This window comes from Mercenaria mercenaria, chromosome 3, assembly GCF_021730395.1.
Source record: "Mercenaria mercenaria strain notata chromosome 3, MADL_Memer_1, whole genome shotgun sequence".
NCBI lineage: Eukaryota > Metazoa > Mollusca > Bivalvia > Venerida > Veneridae > Mercenaria > Mercenaria mercenaria.
This window is the reverse complement of record NC_069363.1, coordinates 97,155,791-97,170,145: the sequence shown is the minus strand read 5'-3', so window position 1 is coordinate 97,170,145 and position 14,355 is coordinate 97,155,791. Positions and strand designations below refer to the sequence as shown.

The following is a 14,355-nucleotide window of genomic DNA, read 5'->3' as shown; positions in this document are numbered from 1 at the left end:
TTCTGTTTATGTGTGCTTTAATTAATAATAAAATAAGTGTGGATGTCAACCATATAATTGGCAGCGGAACTTGAAGATGACTGTTCAGAAAGATCTGAGGTATGTGCAAATCTCGTGTTCGCCGAATGTAACGGAAGCAACTGCGTGTGTATAACAGGTTATGAGAACTCCAAAGGGGATGCTAGAACTTGCAATCCTGTAGGTAAGTAGTTTTTCTTTCAACTTGTCTATTTCGTTTTATAAAATAATCCAAAATAACATATTTAACTGAAGGTACGTGAACACTCTGCACAATTTAACACTTTAAGAAGACATTTTAAAACATAGAACGCATCCAAACATAATAATAGCAGACGCATTTTGGCCGCGTCTGTTCATGAGAGGAAATAAAATATGCTTCACCTCTCAAGCCCACTAGCATCGCTAAAACAAATTTGTATTACTGGACTCCACGATACAAAGGACAAGAAATGATAAAAGCCCGAAATTTACGTATGAGGGGGCTTTTTACGGCTGCCATACAACAAATAAATATTGATGCAGTGAAGGTTAATAAAATATTTAAGAAAATCTTAATCGAAACAAAACCTAGCGACCAATCATATAAATTCAAGCTCAAATTGAATAATTCCGGTCATGAGAGGTGATGAATTATGCATCATTCTTTATACCTTAGATGGAATTATGGAATTCTGTTACAAAATGACACTTAATGGACTTCTTTATACAAAAGAAAAAGAAATAATATTAATAAAGTGTTCAAGTAATGGAGAATTGTTGAGAACTGCACGCAGATGGAAGTCAATCTTAAATAGCAGTTTGGCATAGGGGTAGCAGCAGTACCAAACAGACAAAAATGCAACAGAGAAACATCATTAGCACTATAAGATAATTGGAGTAATGATAACAATAATCAATCTTATAACATTACCTATTGGTAGAAATGTTAAATAGTAATAAGGTAATGAATTTGAAAATTGTTCAAGTGTCACGGATATTACTACGCGAAGGAGTGTGCTGCAGCAAGAAAACTTTTCCAAATAGAGTGCCATTGTCAATGATACATGTAACAAAGGATTTTAGCCTAACCCCCTTCAATAATATGCCAAATAGATGGCGTTTGGCCAACCTCAGTCGGTGAAAATTGTAATGTCGTCACAGTCTGCCGAAAGAGATATTTTTTTCAGGAATAGTTGTAATGAATTTATGTATGATAAATATATTTTATTTTGCACTTTTGTATTTATGCATTTACCAGATAATACATTTATATACATTTAAATCATATCAACAAACTAAAGAGACCTATTTGTTAAAAGTAAGTGTAACAAATAATTTGTAGATTGTAAAGCAGTTGCAGCACCAGAAAATGGGATTAGAAATGGAAATGATACGAAGTTTGGTTCAGCCGTCACATTTGATTGTTTAGACGGATACATGTTGCAAGGTGATCTCGCAATTGTATGTAACAGTTCAGGCAAATGGAATGGTACAGTTCCGACTTGCATTGAAAAGGGTAAATGTTCTGTTACATTTATTCTATGCAGCTAATAATGTTGATTTCAACTCTAGTTTAGAAATATCAAGTACCAGCGAGTTTATCTTGTTTACTGTTTAACTTATATAAATTAGCAGTAGATTGGCTCAGCCTTCAATGATATGCATTATTTATTTGAGAAAATAAATTTGTTAATGTCCAAATAAGTCTGATGAATATGTTTTTTTTCATTTTACACGTCATTAATTGCATGCATGAATCAGAAAAACGCAGAAACGTTGAGGTTCAAAAATCGAAACAAACGCCATTATAATTTTTCAGCGAAATTCGGTTCAAAATGTGAAAATTCTGTGATGTGTCGTACAGCTCAGGCGTCATGTATCAATGGCAGTTGCACATGTACAACAGATGTTTACAATGCAATGGGTGATATATGTGATACCAGTGAGTTATGTGCAATATTTTCTATCCGTTTGTTTCAGCTTAAGAAAGAATTGAAAATAACATACTAGGATTCTTCAGACGTTATTTATGTGGTTTGTTTGTTGGCATGTGACAGTTGCGCAACCAGTTGTACAGTCAGAGTTACTTTTGTCAGGCGATACCGCCATACCAGTGGTTGATCAGTTATCAGTCATGTTTTAGTAAGTTTGAAGACAACTGGTAATAACATGAAATAGGAGTATCTTTATAATTTTTTTGGCTATCATCAAATTGATTTCAGTAAATCATCTGGAACATATTTTACACAACAGAACAATTAAGCTCGGTAAAATATCTGTTTAAACAATTCTCTCCTCAAATATCTACATTTTAGTGCCGTTATATCCTTACGGTGTACCAGAAGGCGACGAGATGATGGCAGACAATACTGACTCATGCAGCGATGCAATTCCGTTAGACCCGGGCATTCCAATATTTGAAGAAACACATAAGAAAATTTATGTGAGTAATAATCATTGTTTTGTAATCAAGATCAAATGATATTAAGAAATATAAATGTTCAGTCACGCTGTTATATATTGTGTATTGCGATGGCACGCAATCTCCATGAGGAATTTCACGTAGATGTTTATACAGCTCAATACCTCTATCCAATATTTACGCAATGGTATATGTAATGTATCCAATGAGTAATCGAGAACATAAATCTGTTGAGTGTCTTGGCGATAAGAAAATACGTTGCGTTTATACCTTAGGGTAGGGCATAATATTTGATATTTCACTTTCAATATTTCTTTTCATTTTTAAGAAAATCTTAAATGTTAGGAAGATTTTTCTATTGCCCGTGCAATAAGACTAATAACATGACAAAGTGTTGCAACAGGTGCTAGAACCTTGTTACACTATTTTGAACCGATGTTTGGGCCACCAAATAAGGCTAAAGGCAAATTATTGTAAAACAAGCAATGATTTATATAGATATCAGTAAAAAGGGCCAAAGTGTGACTGGAAGGTACTACCAAGATATTGTATTAAAATATAAAAGACTGTGAGAAACGTCGCCGAATTACGTGTTTCAAACATGTTTGGCAGTTGCACGACATTGCCTCATTCCAAGACACCTAAAACTCATACAGCCGCCTGAATTCTACACACATGCACACATTTATTGAGTACACATACGCAGCGCCTTAAGCGGAAACTCTCTTGTAGTGAAAATGAATATTCTCCAAGATCCCAAAGTACCAGAAAATAAAACAAAACTGAGAGCAGGGAAGGAGAGACTTTTTACAGCCGCCACACGGCACTTAAAGATTGCAAAGCAAAATACACGATACAATCCGAAAATCATCCGTATGTTACCCATGTACGAGGGATGTTCGAAATGAATTGCTTATTTCTATCTGGAGACTTCAAATTTCAAGTTAGCCCAAAAGGGCTCATTTCGTGACCTCGAAGTACTCCCCGTGGCTAGAAATGCAAAGTTTCAGCCGATGTATCCACTTCTTGAAGGCGTCATGGTACGCTGATTTGGGCACAGTAATAAGGTACTGATGAATGGCAGATCCAAGTGCCTGTCGGGACTGGTATTTCCGCACAGCAAGGAATGATTTCAATTTCGGAAACAAAAAGAAATCACATGGGGCAAGGTCTGGGGAATACGGGGGGTGAGGCAAAACAGTTACTTTTTCTTTCTTCAAAAACGCCGTAACTATGCGGAGGTATGAGCGGGGGCATTGTCATGTAGAAGACGGACATGTTTAAAACCAGTGGCAGGGCGTCGTTTCTGATAATACTTTTTCAGTTTCTTCAGTACTACGTCTTTGTAGTACTTTCCGGTGATGCTTTTGCCCTTTTTCACCGGCACTTTTATTGCGACTCCTTCACCAGAGAAGAAGATTGCATACAAAACCTTCTTTGCACTCAAAGAACGTTTGGCAATTATTGGGCGTTTGCTGTGTTTAGTGGCCCAGATTTTATTGCTAACCTTTCTGACGGGCTCAAAATAATGGACCCAGGTTTCATCACCTGTGACGACATTGGCAAACTGCTTTTTGTCATATTTTGGAAACATTTGAGCAGCTTTTTGGCCACTTTAACCCGTTGCCTCTTTTGCTCATCAGTCAACAGATGTGGCATCCATCTAGCAGAAATCTTTCTGACTTTCAAATGCTTCTTCAAAATAAGGTGAACCGTTGATAGTGATATGCCTACCTTTCGTGCAATATCACGAACTGTAAATCTGGCATCTCCTTCAATGATTTCCTTTATTTTGGAAACGATTTCTTTACGAGATGCAGATTTTGGCCTACCTGATTTCGGTGCATTTTTGATGGACTCTGCACCAGACCCAGATTTCTTTTTCCACCGCCGAACTGTGTCATAAGACATAAGTGTCATAAGACACACAAGAAGGTCCATAAGCAGTAGAAAGTTCAGTCATCAGCTGCTTCAAAGAACAACTAAGTTTTGAGCGAGCTTTGATGTAAGCCCGTATTTCATCTTTCTTGTCGACGATTCTACCAACCATTTTTACTACAGTGGTCAATGATTGCGTGTATTCAAATGGCAAAATTTATGTCTTACACTTAGTCTAACATGTACATTTATACACCGTTGTGTAGGTATTGAATAACCCTATACAGGTAGGTATTATCGTGCCCCACGTGGATATCGAGCTAGAGGACAATAAGCAATTCATATCGAACGCTCCTCGTATTAACGGTATCATAAATTTGTCTGATTTAAAACTGCGCGCACTTTGTTCATTCACGTGTACATAAATGAAAATGTAGTCTGAAATCAGCGAACAGACTGAAATTAGGTACTATCGTTATTGGGATGCTGGGATACATTTTTGTTAGGTGTGCTCCGATAAAATTAAGGTCCTATACAATTTTTTCAATTCGTTATATTGAAGAAAGACCCCAGGTGCTACTCCGGGCATTATTGTACCACAGGAGAGCACCTTGGTAGAGCCACCAAACTTCCATAAACCAGCCGGAAGAATTCGACACATAAAGCAACGTTTCGAACTCACATCGGTGACAGGCAAGTGGTGCAATGTCAGCAACCTTATCCACTCGGCCATGCAGTCCACTGGATGCTTCTAGATTAGTTTTAAGAAAGGAATTTTTTTCAAGGAAGACAACATGTTTACAAAAAGTTACTGTTTTATCTGAACCAAAACCGTCCATATGTTCTTCCAGATATGTAGGAACGGCCTCGTTAGTTTTCACAAACCACACACAAGCCCGGAACCGGCGAGCGATGTCTCTCAGTACTCCAACAAAACAATTGTAGCGCCTTTCTTCGCAGATACAGGATCGGCAGTTGTGTATTACAGACACTTTGATATTTTGAATTCCGTTGAAGTATTTGAACGAAATGACGTGAAAAATGTAGAATCCATGGTACAAAAAATAGGAGGAGTTACAGGATTCAAAGCTAAATTCATATTGTTTGCTACTTGGGAGAAAGTCAGTCCTTTCCAACATACTTTTGATAGATCTACAGTAAGTGATTATTTGAACCAAATTATTTGTTCTCTATAACTCATTTTAAAGTAGTTAAAACGGCCGCTATGCGTTAATAACATTGGATTTATAGCATATATACATATAATGTCATACGTATTTTACCAAGATACCTTTTTTCATGCAGTTATAACATTACAGTTCGGCTTAAACGTTTAAATCCGTTATAAAAAAAACTAACTTTAGATACAACTCCTGACAAAAGTGTGATAAAGTATCAGAAACAAATATTTTGAATGTAATAACAGAAATCAGTACAGCAACAGAACGGCGTGAAATGAAAGTAGCATGACATTTCATTTTCAGACGGCGACGTTTCAGGCGGTTATAGTTACTGATGGCATGGATACATTTACACTGTTCGTGTATGGAAACGAAATGATGATGTGGACAATGGCATCAGACACACATGTTAAACCAGATATATGGATTGGCTACACTGCAGCTGGAAAACATAAGAATACAAATATAAACTCGTTCAAAAATACAGCACTGCAGATAGACAGACACGCCGCAACACACGGTATGCTTCATCGCTTAATATCTGCTTAATATCTGTGCTGGTTAACTTTGGACTGTCTAATATCTAATATAAGTTTATCTTGAAAATAAAACTTGCTTTGAATTTAGGGAAACGCATGTAGCTATTTTGCAATAAATTTCTTAAAAAGAAGAATCAATGCACATTTCAAATTGACATTTTATTTTGCGCCATACAGGCTCCAAGAAAGGGTGCTACTACATTTGATCTTCCACATATATAAAAGACGTTTCAGAATCGAAATATTTGACAAAAGAGTGTTATATTTCATTCTCTCACTGTATAGGTAATTAGGCGTGAAAAGAACTCATTGGACGTATTCACACTCATAAGTTATGAGATGAAATGGTGCTGCTGTATTTTATCTACTTGTTTACATAAAAGTCTTATTATAATTGAAATGACTTAAAGCTGTACCATGTTTTAACATATCTCAAAAATACGAATCAGTTATAGTCCTCGTGTATTAAGCAAGGGTATAACTTCATCGTATAGTTTCAATGTGTTGAAACATGGTTCTGCCATATATAATTTCTTAATTATACCCTGATGAGCTCGGGCACAAGCCAAACCCTCGGGATTCTGCTGTTGTTGTTATACGAACATGCACTAATGCTTCTAGCGTAAAACGTGTACGTGTACAAAGCTGTCGACGTCTCTAAATGTCTATGGAATGCACGGAAGCCACGCTGACATATTTTCCTTTTAAATTACCATTTATTGGGCTTGAATACGTTTCAGTTCCGCCATGGAAAGGGTGTATGTAAAAAGGTGTGTAAACAGCGCCTGAGCGCGAGAATCTCTCAAAACCTGTTTACTCTCCTGTTAAAACAACCTCTGAAAATAACAAAAGTGGCAGTTCTATGCTGGGATATATTTTCCCCGGAAAGAATTGATGAAATGTCTTATTGAAGTGTACAATAATCACACATGTAGCTTATTCACCTAGTACAAATGTCTATATTTCTTTCTTACTTAATATAAGATGACTGCAGGTTGTAAATTATTAAAACATGCTCAGTTGGTAGCGCTACTGTTAAGAAAACTGTTTTTGTTTTGAAGGTCACGTCCTATCCTACCGCAATCATAGTCAGAGGTACCAATTTTACCTTCTTTTTTTCGTGTTAAACAGGGGACCCGTGGGACTAGGTGGTTACGGTCGCCGACTCCAAAGCATTACCCTAACCTAAATGGGTTCAAGCCCTTCCGATCTGGTAGTGTGGGAAAGCCATACAGCTGGCTTGCAGAAAGTCATTGGTTCTACCCAAATGCCCAAACATGCCTAAACTATTTCCCAGAGGGTCATCTTGGATGTTCCTCCGCCATTAAGATCGAAAAACAGCAGCGACATGAACTATGTCGGTGTGACTTAGCATTTACCCTTCTTAATTTCTAAAATAAACTGGTCCATCATTCAATTTGACAATACCATTTAGTATTCGAAGGGGTGTTCACTGAAAATTTACTGACTGAATAGCAAACAGTGCAGACCATGATGTGCAGGCTGATCTGCAAAGGCAGACTCACTTGCCACCAGCAGGCTAAGGGTTACAATCTGTTTTCAGACAAACGAATACAGCCATCCGCCTGTAATCTGCTTGTTCGTTTTACTAGGAATTGCAGGACTGTTACTCCAAAGACTTACGGCAGCTGGAACTAAAGAAACCAATTATGCTGTTCAGTGTATAGACTGGTACAACCAGAATAAACACATGATATCAAACATTAAAGAAATGTCTGAGAAAATGCCAGAGTGTCCGTGCAGTCTAGACAGTCTAATCTACGATCCATGGTACTGGCCTACAGATGACGAAAGAGCAACAAGTTACAGTGTGGAGATATTGCCTTCTGGGTTATTCAAACCTTACGGAAAGGTTAAGTACCACGTCCGTTAGACACTATTCAATGTTAGTGATGATCAATGTATCAAGCAGACAATTGCATATATATAACTGCATAACAATTATTATTGCTACAGTTTTTTTTGTTGTTTTACAAACGTTCGTTGTGTAATTGAGTTAGTTCCATTCTTTGAAATTTACATTTATACATTTTATCTGTAACATTCACTGTCACTTAACGACGAAAAAATATACTAGTATCAGTTTGCTAAAGTCAATGATAAAACCCAGAAACCATGTAACGTAAAGAAAGGTTAATTTTAAATATAAATATGTAAACTTTTCTTTTTTTTTCAATTTGAAGTCGTGTTCCTATAGCACAGTAACGTGGTTATGGATAAATGAAGTTCCACAAGCTGGTGGCATGTATATCTATCATCCTGACATATACGCTCGGGAACATACAGAAAACGACATCAATGCAAAACAGTTCTGCTGCAGCAAATCAAACTTCTGCCATCTTTATTATAACCTTCACCCGGTGGGAACCTGTTACAACGAAACATGGTTTGAGATAGGTATACATTTTACTTTGAACTGCACCCAGTTAGAACTTGGTGCAATGAAACTTGGTTTAAGATAGGCAAGCATTGTACTTTGAACTACACCAAGTTAGAACCTGACACAATGAAACATGCTTTAAATTAGGTAAGTATTTAGGTTTGTATTACACCCGGTTAGAGTATGTTACAATGCAAACATCGAAATACACACAAGTGTATCATTAAAGCTTCCGCCGTATAATCACATTTACGGATGTCTCTAAATTGTTGAATTCTGCTCAACACGGGGCCAGAGGGCGAGGACGGTTGCATGCATTTACAATATCGTCCAAGAACAGGCTCAGCTAAACCAAGCCAGCGTCCTGTAGAGTTTCAACTTTTTCTCTTGAGATAAGTATTTTACTATGAGCTTGCAGCAAGCTGTAACCTGTTGTAACAAAACATGTATTGGAAAAGGTAAATATATTGCTGAGACTTGCATTAAGACCTTTCAAATAAAAACTGATAAAAGCTGTTAATATGATATTCTCTTTGGTTTGGTATGACGTAAATTTCTTTTAGCATAATGCTAGTTAACTGGTTAGTATTTAATGTCTATTCTTAAAGCTACCCGCCCACAGTTTTGGTATAATTATTGACATGTACATTTCCACCGCGTTTGGCATAGAATACATCATATATAACAATGAAAAATGATAAAGTGGGGAAAAATAAAAGTAAGATATAAGTAAAAATGCAAGAAGCATGTAAATTTTCTTCATCATTTCAAAAGATTTGCAACGCGCAGAATGCATATTTAACACTGAAAAGGATTAAGCGGGTGAAAATAAAAGTAAGATATTGGTAAGGTATTCTGTTAAAGCTACCCGTCTACAGTTTTGATGAAAGTTTTTAACATGTTCATTTCCTCCGAATTTGCATACTTAGAATGCATCATATATAACACTGAGAAAATGATAAAGTGGATGAAAATAAAAGTAAGATATTGGTAAAAAATGCAAGAAGAATGTAAATTTTCTGCATTATTTCAAAGGCGTTGCGAAGATTTACTACATTCTGCAATTAACTTGGTTATTTATAAGAATATCTTATGTCAATAAGTTTGTTCCACTAGTCACTCTTAAATTACTCATATTTTATGAATTTTTGAGAGAAAGTATTTTTTGCCTTAAATGTCTGGGTTACTCCGTTTAAATTTTGATATTGATACAGTAGCTTTTACGCGACATATATTTCTAACAGATATTAGCACCAAATTTTTTATAGACTTTTAGTTTAGTAGAATTTATCATTGTCACTCGTTACGGATAATAGGCAAAGATCTTACCCTCCTATGTTTAATTTAAAGTGATGTTTAAAGTTTGTATAGAACACTTGCAAACCATTCGTATAATAATTGTGGATATTTCAAACATAATGTTTGCAAATATTCCAGGCACAACATGGGGCGATCCCCATTTTCGCACACTTGATGGAAATAACTACACATTTAACGGTCTGGGAGAATACATACTGCTGGAGATAGAAGACCATGGCTTCATCTTGCAAGCGCGAACACGGCGGGCGATAAAAGAAGATGGAACACAGTCATTTGCCACAATTTTCACCGCGTTTGCAGCGAAGGATCAATCCAATGCTTCATTCCATGTAGAACTCAATGACGCTGAAAACGGTAATTTTTAATTTTTGATTTTTGTGGATATCTTTCATGGTTTATTGTTTCTAAAACTGAAGATTATTGTATTTTTGAAATTTTCAAATTAACCACTGCTGCAGTGTCATTTAAAATAAATTTTGAATTAATCAAATATTCAAATATGTTTCAGGACTTACATTATATGGAAACGATGTCGATTTGTCTTTGCTGTTTCGAGACAATGGTGGGAAGCCGTTCAGATACAGATCCGAAGAAAACAATCTGGCTTTGATTCGCAAAGACGACACTTTAATTGTGTTTTTTCCTTCAGTTGGTAAACTGATTTTGTTTATGCTAGAAAACGGTGAAAGTTGTTCGTGAAAACCAGAATGCAGTATTTATTTGTTTCCTGGCGTATATAATGATTCAAAATATCTGAATAGTAGCATTTATTTGATGTATTTTAATAGAACGTTTGTCAACAACCTTCATTGTACCCACAATGTAGATTCCAGATTTCTCTGGAACTACAAACTCGTTTAATTCATTTATTACCACACACTACGCTATAAAACAATGGTTACTTACCCAAAAGTTTTAGAATGTTGAAGGGTATTTGTCAGCCTATACATTTATTTTAAAAAAAAGGACAGAATTCCTAAAGGTAAAGTCATATTAAAATAACGTAGTCGCCCATACAATACTTGAAATGTATACATGTACGCATATATTGAGTACATACGTGCTCTTATAAACCACACAGATATAACAAACATATATAAAGAAGGAATTGACCAGGCCACCACATTTAAACAATTGGGGAACAAAACCGACAATGGGCTGCATAAAAAGATTTCTGGCGCTTAACTTCACTCATTATTTTTCGGTTTGTTTAAGTTTACATATAGAATTGTTGTTTATTTATTTCTTATTTCAGGAATCGCGCTAAATATTACTGTCGGTGTAAAAATGTTATCCTTGAATGTTATCGTCCCAAAAGATTATAGAAACATGACTAGAGGGCTTTTAGGCAATTATGACGGACTGCCAGAGAACGACTTTACCGCCCCGAACGGAACGGTTCTAGATTCAAATATGAATGATAGTGAAATACATGAGTACGGAGAGTTGTGTAAGTAACATCGTTTATCTCTGTAAAAATAATAATACATAATCTTCTTAAAGCATATTAATTGTCATACCGGCACATTTATGCATATATTGTTTTTATGCACGTCCACTCTTTTCTTTTAAAAGAAGAGTGTATAAATTGCGTTACCCATTGTCTGTTGGTCTCACTTCTGTCAAACTCGAAGTAGGTTTGTTACATTTGATCAGATGACGCCTATTGTTTTTAGGCTCAGTAGATCAAAGGGTAAGGTCACATTGACCCTGAAATTGAAAGCGGTTTCCTCTCACTTCGCAAAGGCCCGTTTGATTGCATATGACCAGGGGATGATCTATGATTTTTTCATAATTCAATAGGCAAATGCTCAACGTCACAATTTATAGGATGATTTCCCATGAACAGTAAATTACCAGTATAGTATCATGGGTCAGTAGGTCAAAAGAGAAGGGCATAGTAACTGTGAGACGGTTTCCGCTGGGTAAGAATACTTTGATCTATAGATCTCGAATTTCATAGGATGATTGTCTATGGTGGGTAAGGTAGATGACCCCTGTTGTTTGAGGCCTAGGTAAGTCAAAATTCAAGGTCATATTGACCTCAAAACTGGAAATGGTTTCCGCTCCATATGTAAAAAAGTTTTTGTCTTGTAGTCGTCAATCTTTTCAGGATGATAGCTTATAGTCAATTCAAAGTGCTCTATTGTTTCTGTTGTCAGTAGGACATAGATAAATGTCAGTGACCTTGAGACTAAAAATGGTTACTGCTTTGTAACTTATCAACCATTTGGTTTCCTGTCTTCGAACTTCATGGGAGGTTTGCCTGCCTCTATTAATGTGTATGAGAGGGACTGTCACATTAGCAGAGGTCAAGCTGTTAGTGACCATGAGACTGAAAACTGTTTCAGCCCAATAACTCAGGGAAGCTTAGGCCTTCAGTTCACAGACTCCTTAAGAAAATTATTTGTCATCCCTATCACTCTGAGACCAGTAGGCTAAATAGTGATCTTCCGTCGAACAGTAAATAACCTGTATAGTATCAGGTCAGTGTTCCTTCCGTTTTCTCAGAAGAAGCCACGAATGTTTACCATAATATCATTTTAACTTGAATTAATACAGTCCATAGGTAATCACACTAGGTTTAAGAAAGAAGTCAATAAGCATTTCGTAAATGCTTACGACAGTTAAACTATTGTTCGTCATCTGGTTTGTGTGATAAATTATATGTGATATGTAATTGAAATCTATCTGTGATATTTTTTACCAAAAAACGTAAAAGATTTTGCAGGGACTAGAGACGTATTTGTTTGATAGACTAGTAGGAAAATGTCTTAAACATATTTAAGTATTGAAAGTATTCATGACATATTTTTCTTGAAAGAATTTTTAAATAATCAGAAGTATCATAGGTTTAGGAAAGTGTTCTAATTGCTTTGAATATAGTTCTGATCATTTTTTATTTTTTTCTTTAGACAAAAGACCTGATTGAAATTAAGTAGCAAGACTCTATGGGCTAACCTGGCCCTACTTGTCATTTTTTTGCTTTGATTAATTCAAAATTTCTTTTCAAAATATACCGGTCCGGTAAAGTACATTTGGTTATCACCGTTAGTGTTTTAAAGTAAAGATAAGTGATAAAATTTTATCTTTTTGTGAATGTATAAGACATAAGTGGTTTACAAAATGTTCTTAATTCTAAATATAGCGTCTTCTTAATATTATTTTTGTCATTCATTCATATTGAAACAAAAGGTGCAAAAGATCCGAATGTAACCACTAAGGTAATAGTATATACCTTGTTGACGAATAGGTATAATCGTAAGTAATTTATTATCACTGAATGCAGTCTGGTAACTCGTATAACAAATGAAAATGTATGTTTAAGTCGATGGAAATTGAACTTATTGAGAGTATAGAACTATTACGCTAGGAACGGAAGTGCTATGCACCAATGTATATGTATCGTAAGTATAAAAAGTACGTCCGCCCATTTTTAATTTTTACAGGGCTTATCGATGACAAAACAAGTGTATTCAAATATTTTGAGGAAACAACTCCAGTTTATTATCGCAATGCAAGTTACGTCCCAAAGTTTCTGGATAGTGCGGACCCAGCAAAGTTAGACGAGGCTAAAAGGATATGTGGCGGAGAACAGAATAACCAGTGTATCTTCGACTATGTTTTTACGGATGATGAGAAGGTTGCAGAAGACACAAAGAAAAGAAAAGAAATCACAGACAAAACAACGACAGAAATTCGTAACTCAATATTATATTATTTATAATTATGTACTGAATATTTTTCACTATGCCATGATTTAAACAATAAGTATCGACTTTATAGGTGTACGTTGTAACATGTTGAGACGTTTTTGAAAGAAAAGGCGTAAATATCAAAATCGCCGAAGGCTACAGTTACTCTAACTAAGTGAGTATAAAGGGTAAATTGTACAGAAAGATACTAACGCCAACGTGTAGTTGCTACTTTTGATAAGCTAGCTGTTTAATACTTATCACAAACATTATCTTTAAAAAAGAAGAATGTAATGATGTGAACACAACTTACGAACGCTATTTGATTTCTTTTCAGAAAAGACTACACCTTCGATTATAGGCTGTGATGAACTTTATGTACGAGATACATCAGAGGAGGTAGTCTGTCCTATTAGCGTCGGAAATGGTGATACTTTAGATGACATTACATTTGAATTTATAAATAATATAGGAAATGCTACGTTCAACAAAACATCAAGTGAACTTGTGTTTATACAGTCAACAGATGATCCTGTGCAAATAAGGTTACTGTCTAGATTATAGTATTTATGTTATACATTAATTGATCGCGGCCGATGAGGCCGCGATCATATTGAATAGGACAAGTATTTGCACGCTGGGGAAAATATTTCATGATGGACCTGTCAAATCTTTACTTATGGGTGAAACAGGTCTCATAAGCGTAAATACGACTAGCTTCTACTGATTATAAAAACATACCGTACGATTTGTTGTGAATTAACTGTTGTTGTACTTTTAGTAGTTCAACCGCCACCCTTGTTTAAGAGCAACATTTAAAAAAACACGTTTTTTTCATCCTCAAGTAATAAGTAAGTAGACTCGCCCAGTTTAATCAATCTAGACGCATAATCTAACTATACGAGAGTCTATTTCACCC

The 14,355-nt window shown here is 35.7% G+C and overlaps 1 protein-coding gene across 13 annotated transcripts in view; it reads left to right on the top strand.

Moving 5' to 3' along the window:
* Window positions 1-14,355, top strand: part of LOC123523940 (uncharacterized) — a 91,786-nt gene that overhangs the window by 48,707 nt on the left and 28,724 nt on the right. For all 13 annotated transcript variants that reach the window (XM_053539383.1, XM_053539381.1, XM_053539387.1 and 10 more), the window contains 13 exons: window positions 65-202; window positions 1,343-1,516; window positions 1,820-1,942; window positions 2,316-2,443; window positions 5,152-5,457; window positions 5,785-6,001; window positions 7,634-7,893; window positions 8,225-8,438; window positions 9,859-10,095; window positions 10,250-10,393; window positions 10,997-11,191; window positions 13,191-13,442; window positions 13,774-13,981. In XM_053539383.1, coding sequence (XP_053395358.1) covers window positions 65-202; window positions 1,343-1,516; window positions 1,820-1,942; window positions 2,316-2,443; window positions 5,152-5,457; window positions 5,785-6,001; window positions 7,634-7,893; window positions 8,225-8,438; window positions 9,859-10,095; window positions 10,250-10,393; window positions 10,997-11,191; window positions 13,191-13,442; window positions 13,774-13,981 — 2,596 coding nt within the window. The remainder of the gene's footprint in view (window positions 1-64; window positions 203-1,342; window positions 1,517-1,819; window positions 1,943-2,315; window positions 2,444-5,151; window positions 5,458-5,784; window positions 6,002-7,633; window positions 7,894-8,224; window positions 8,439-9,858; window positions 10,096-10,249; window positions 10,394-10,996; window positions 11,192-13,190; window positions 13,443-13,773; window positions 13,982-14,355) is intronic.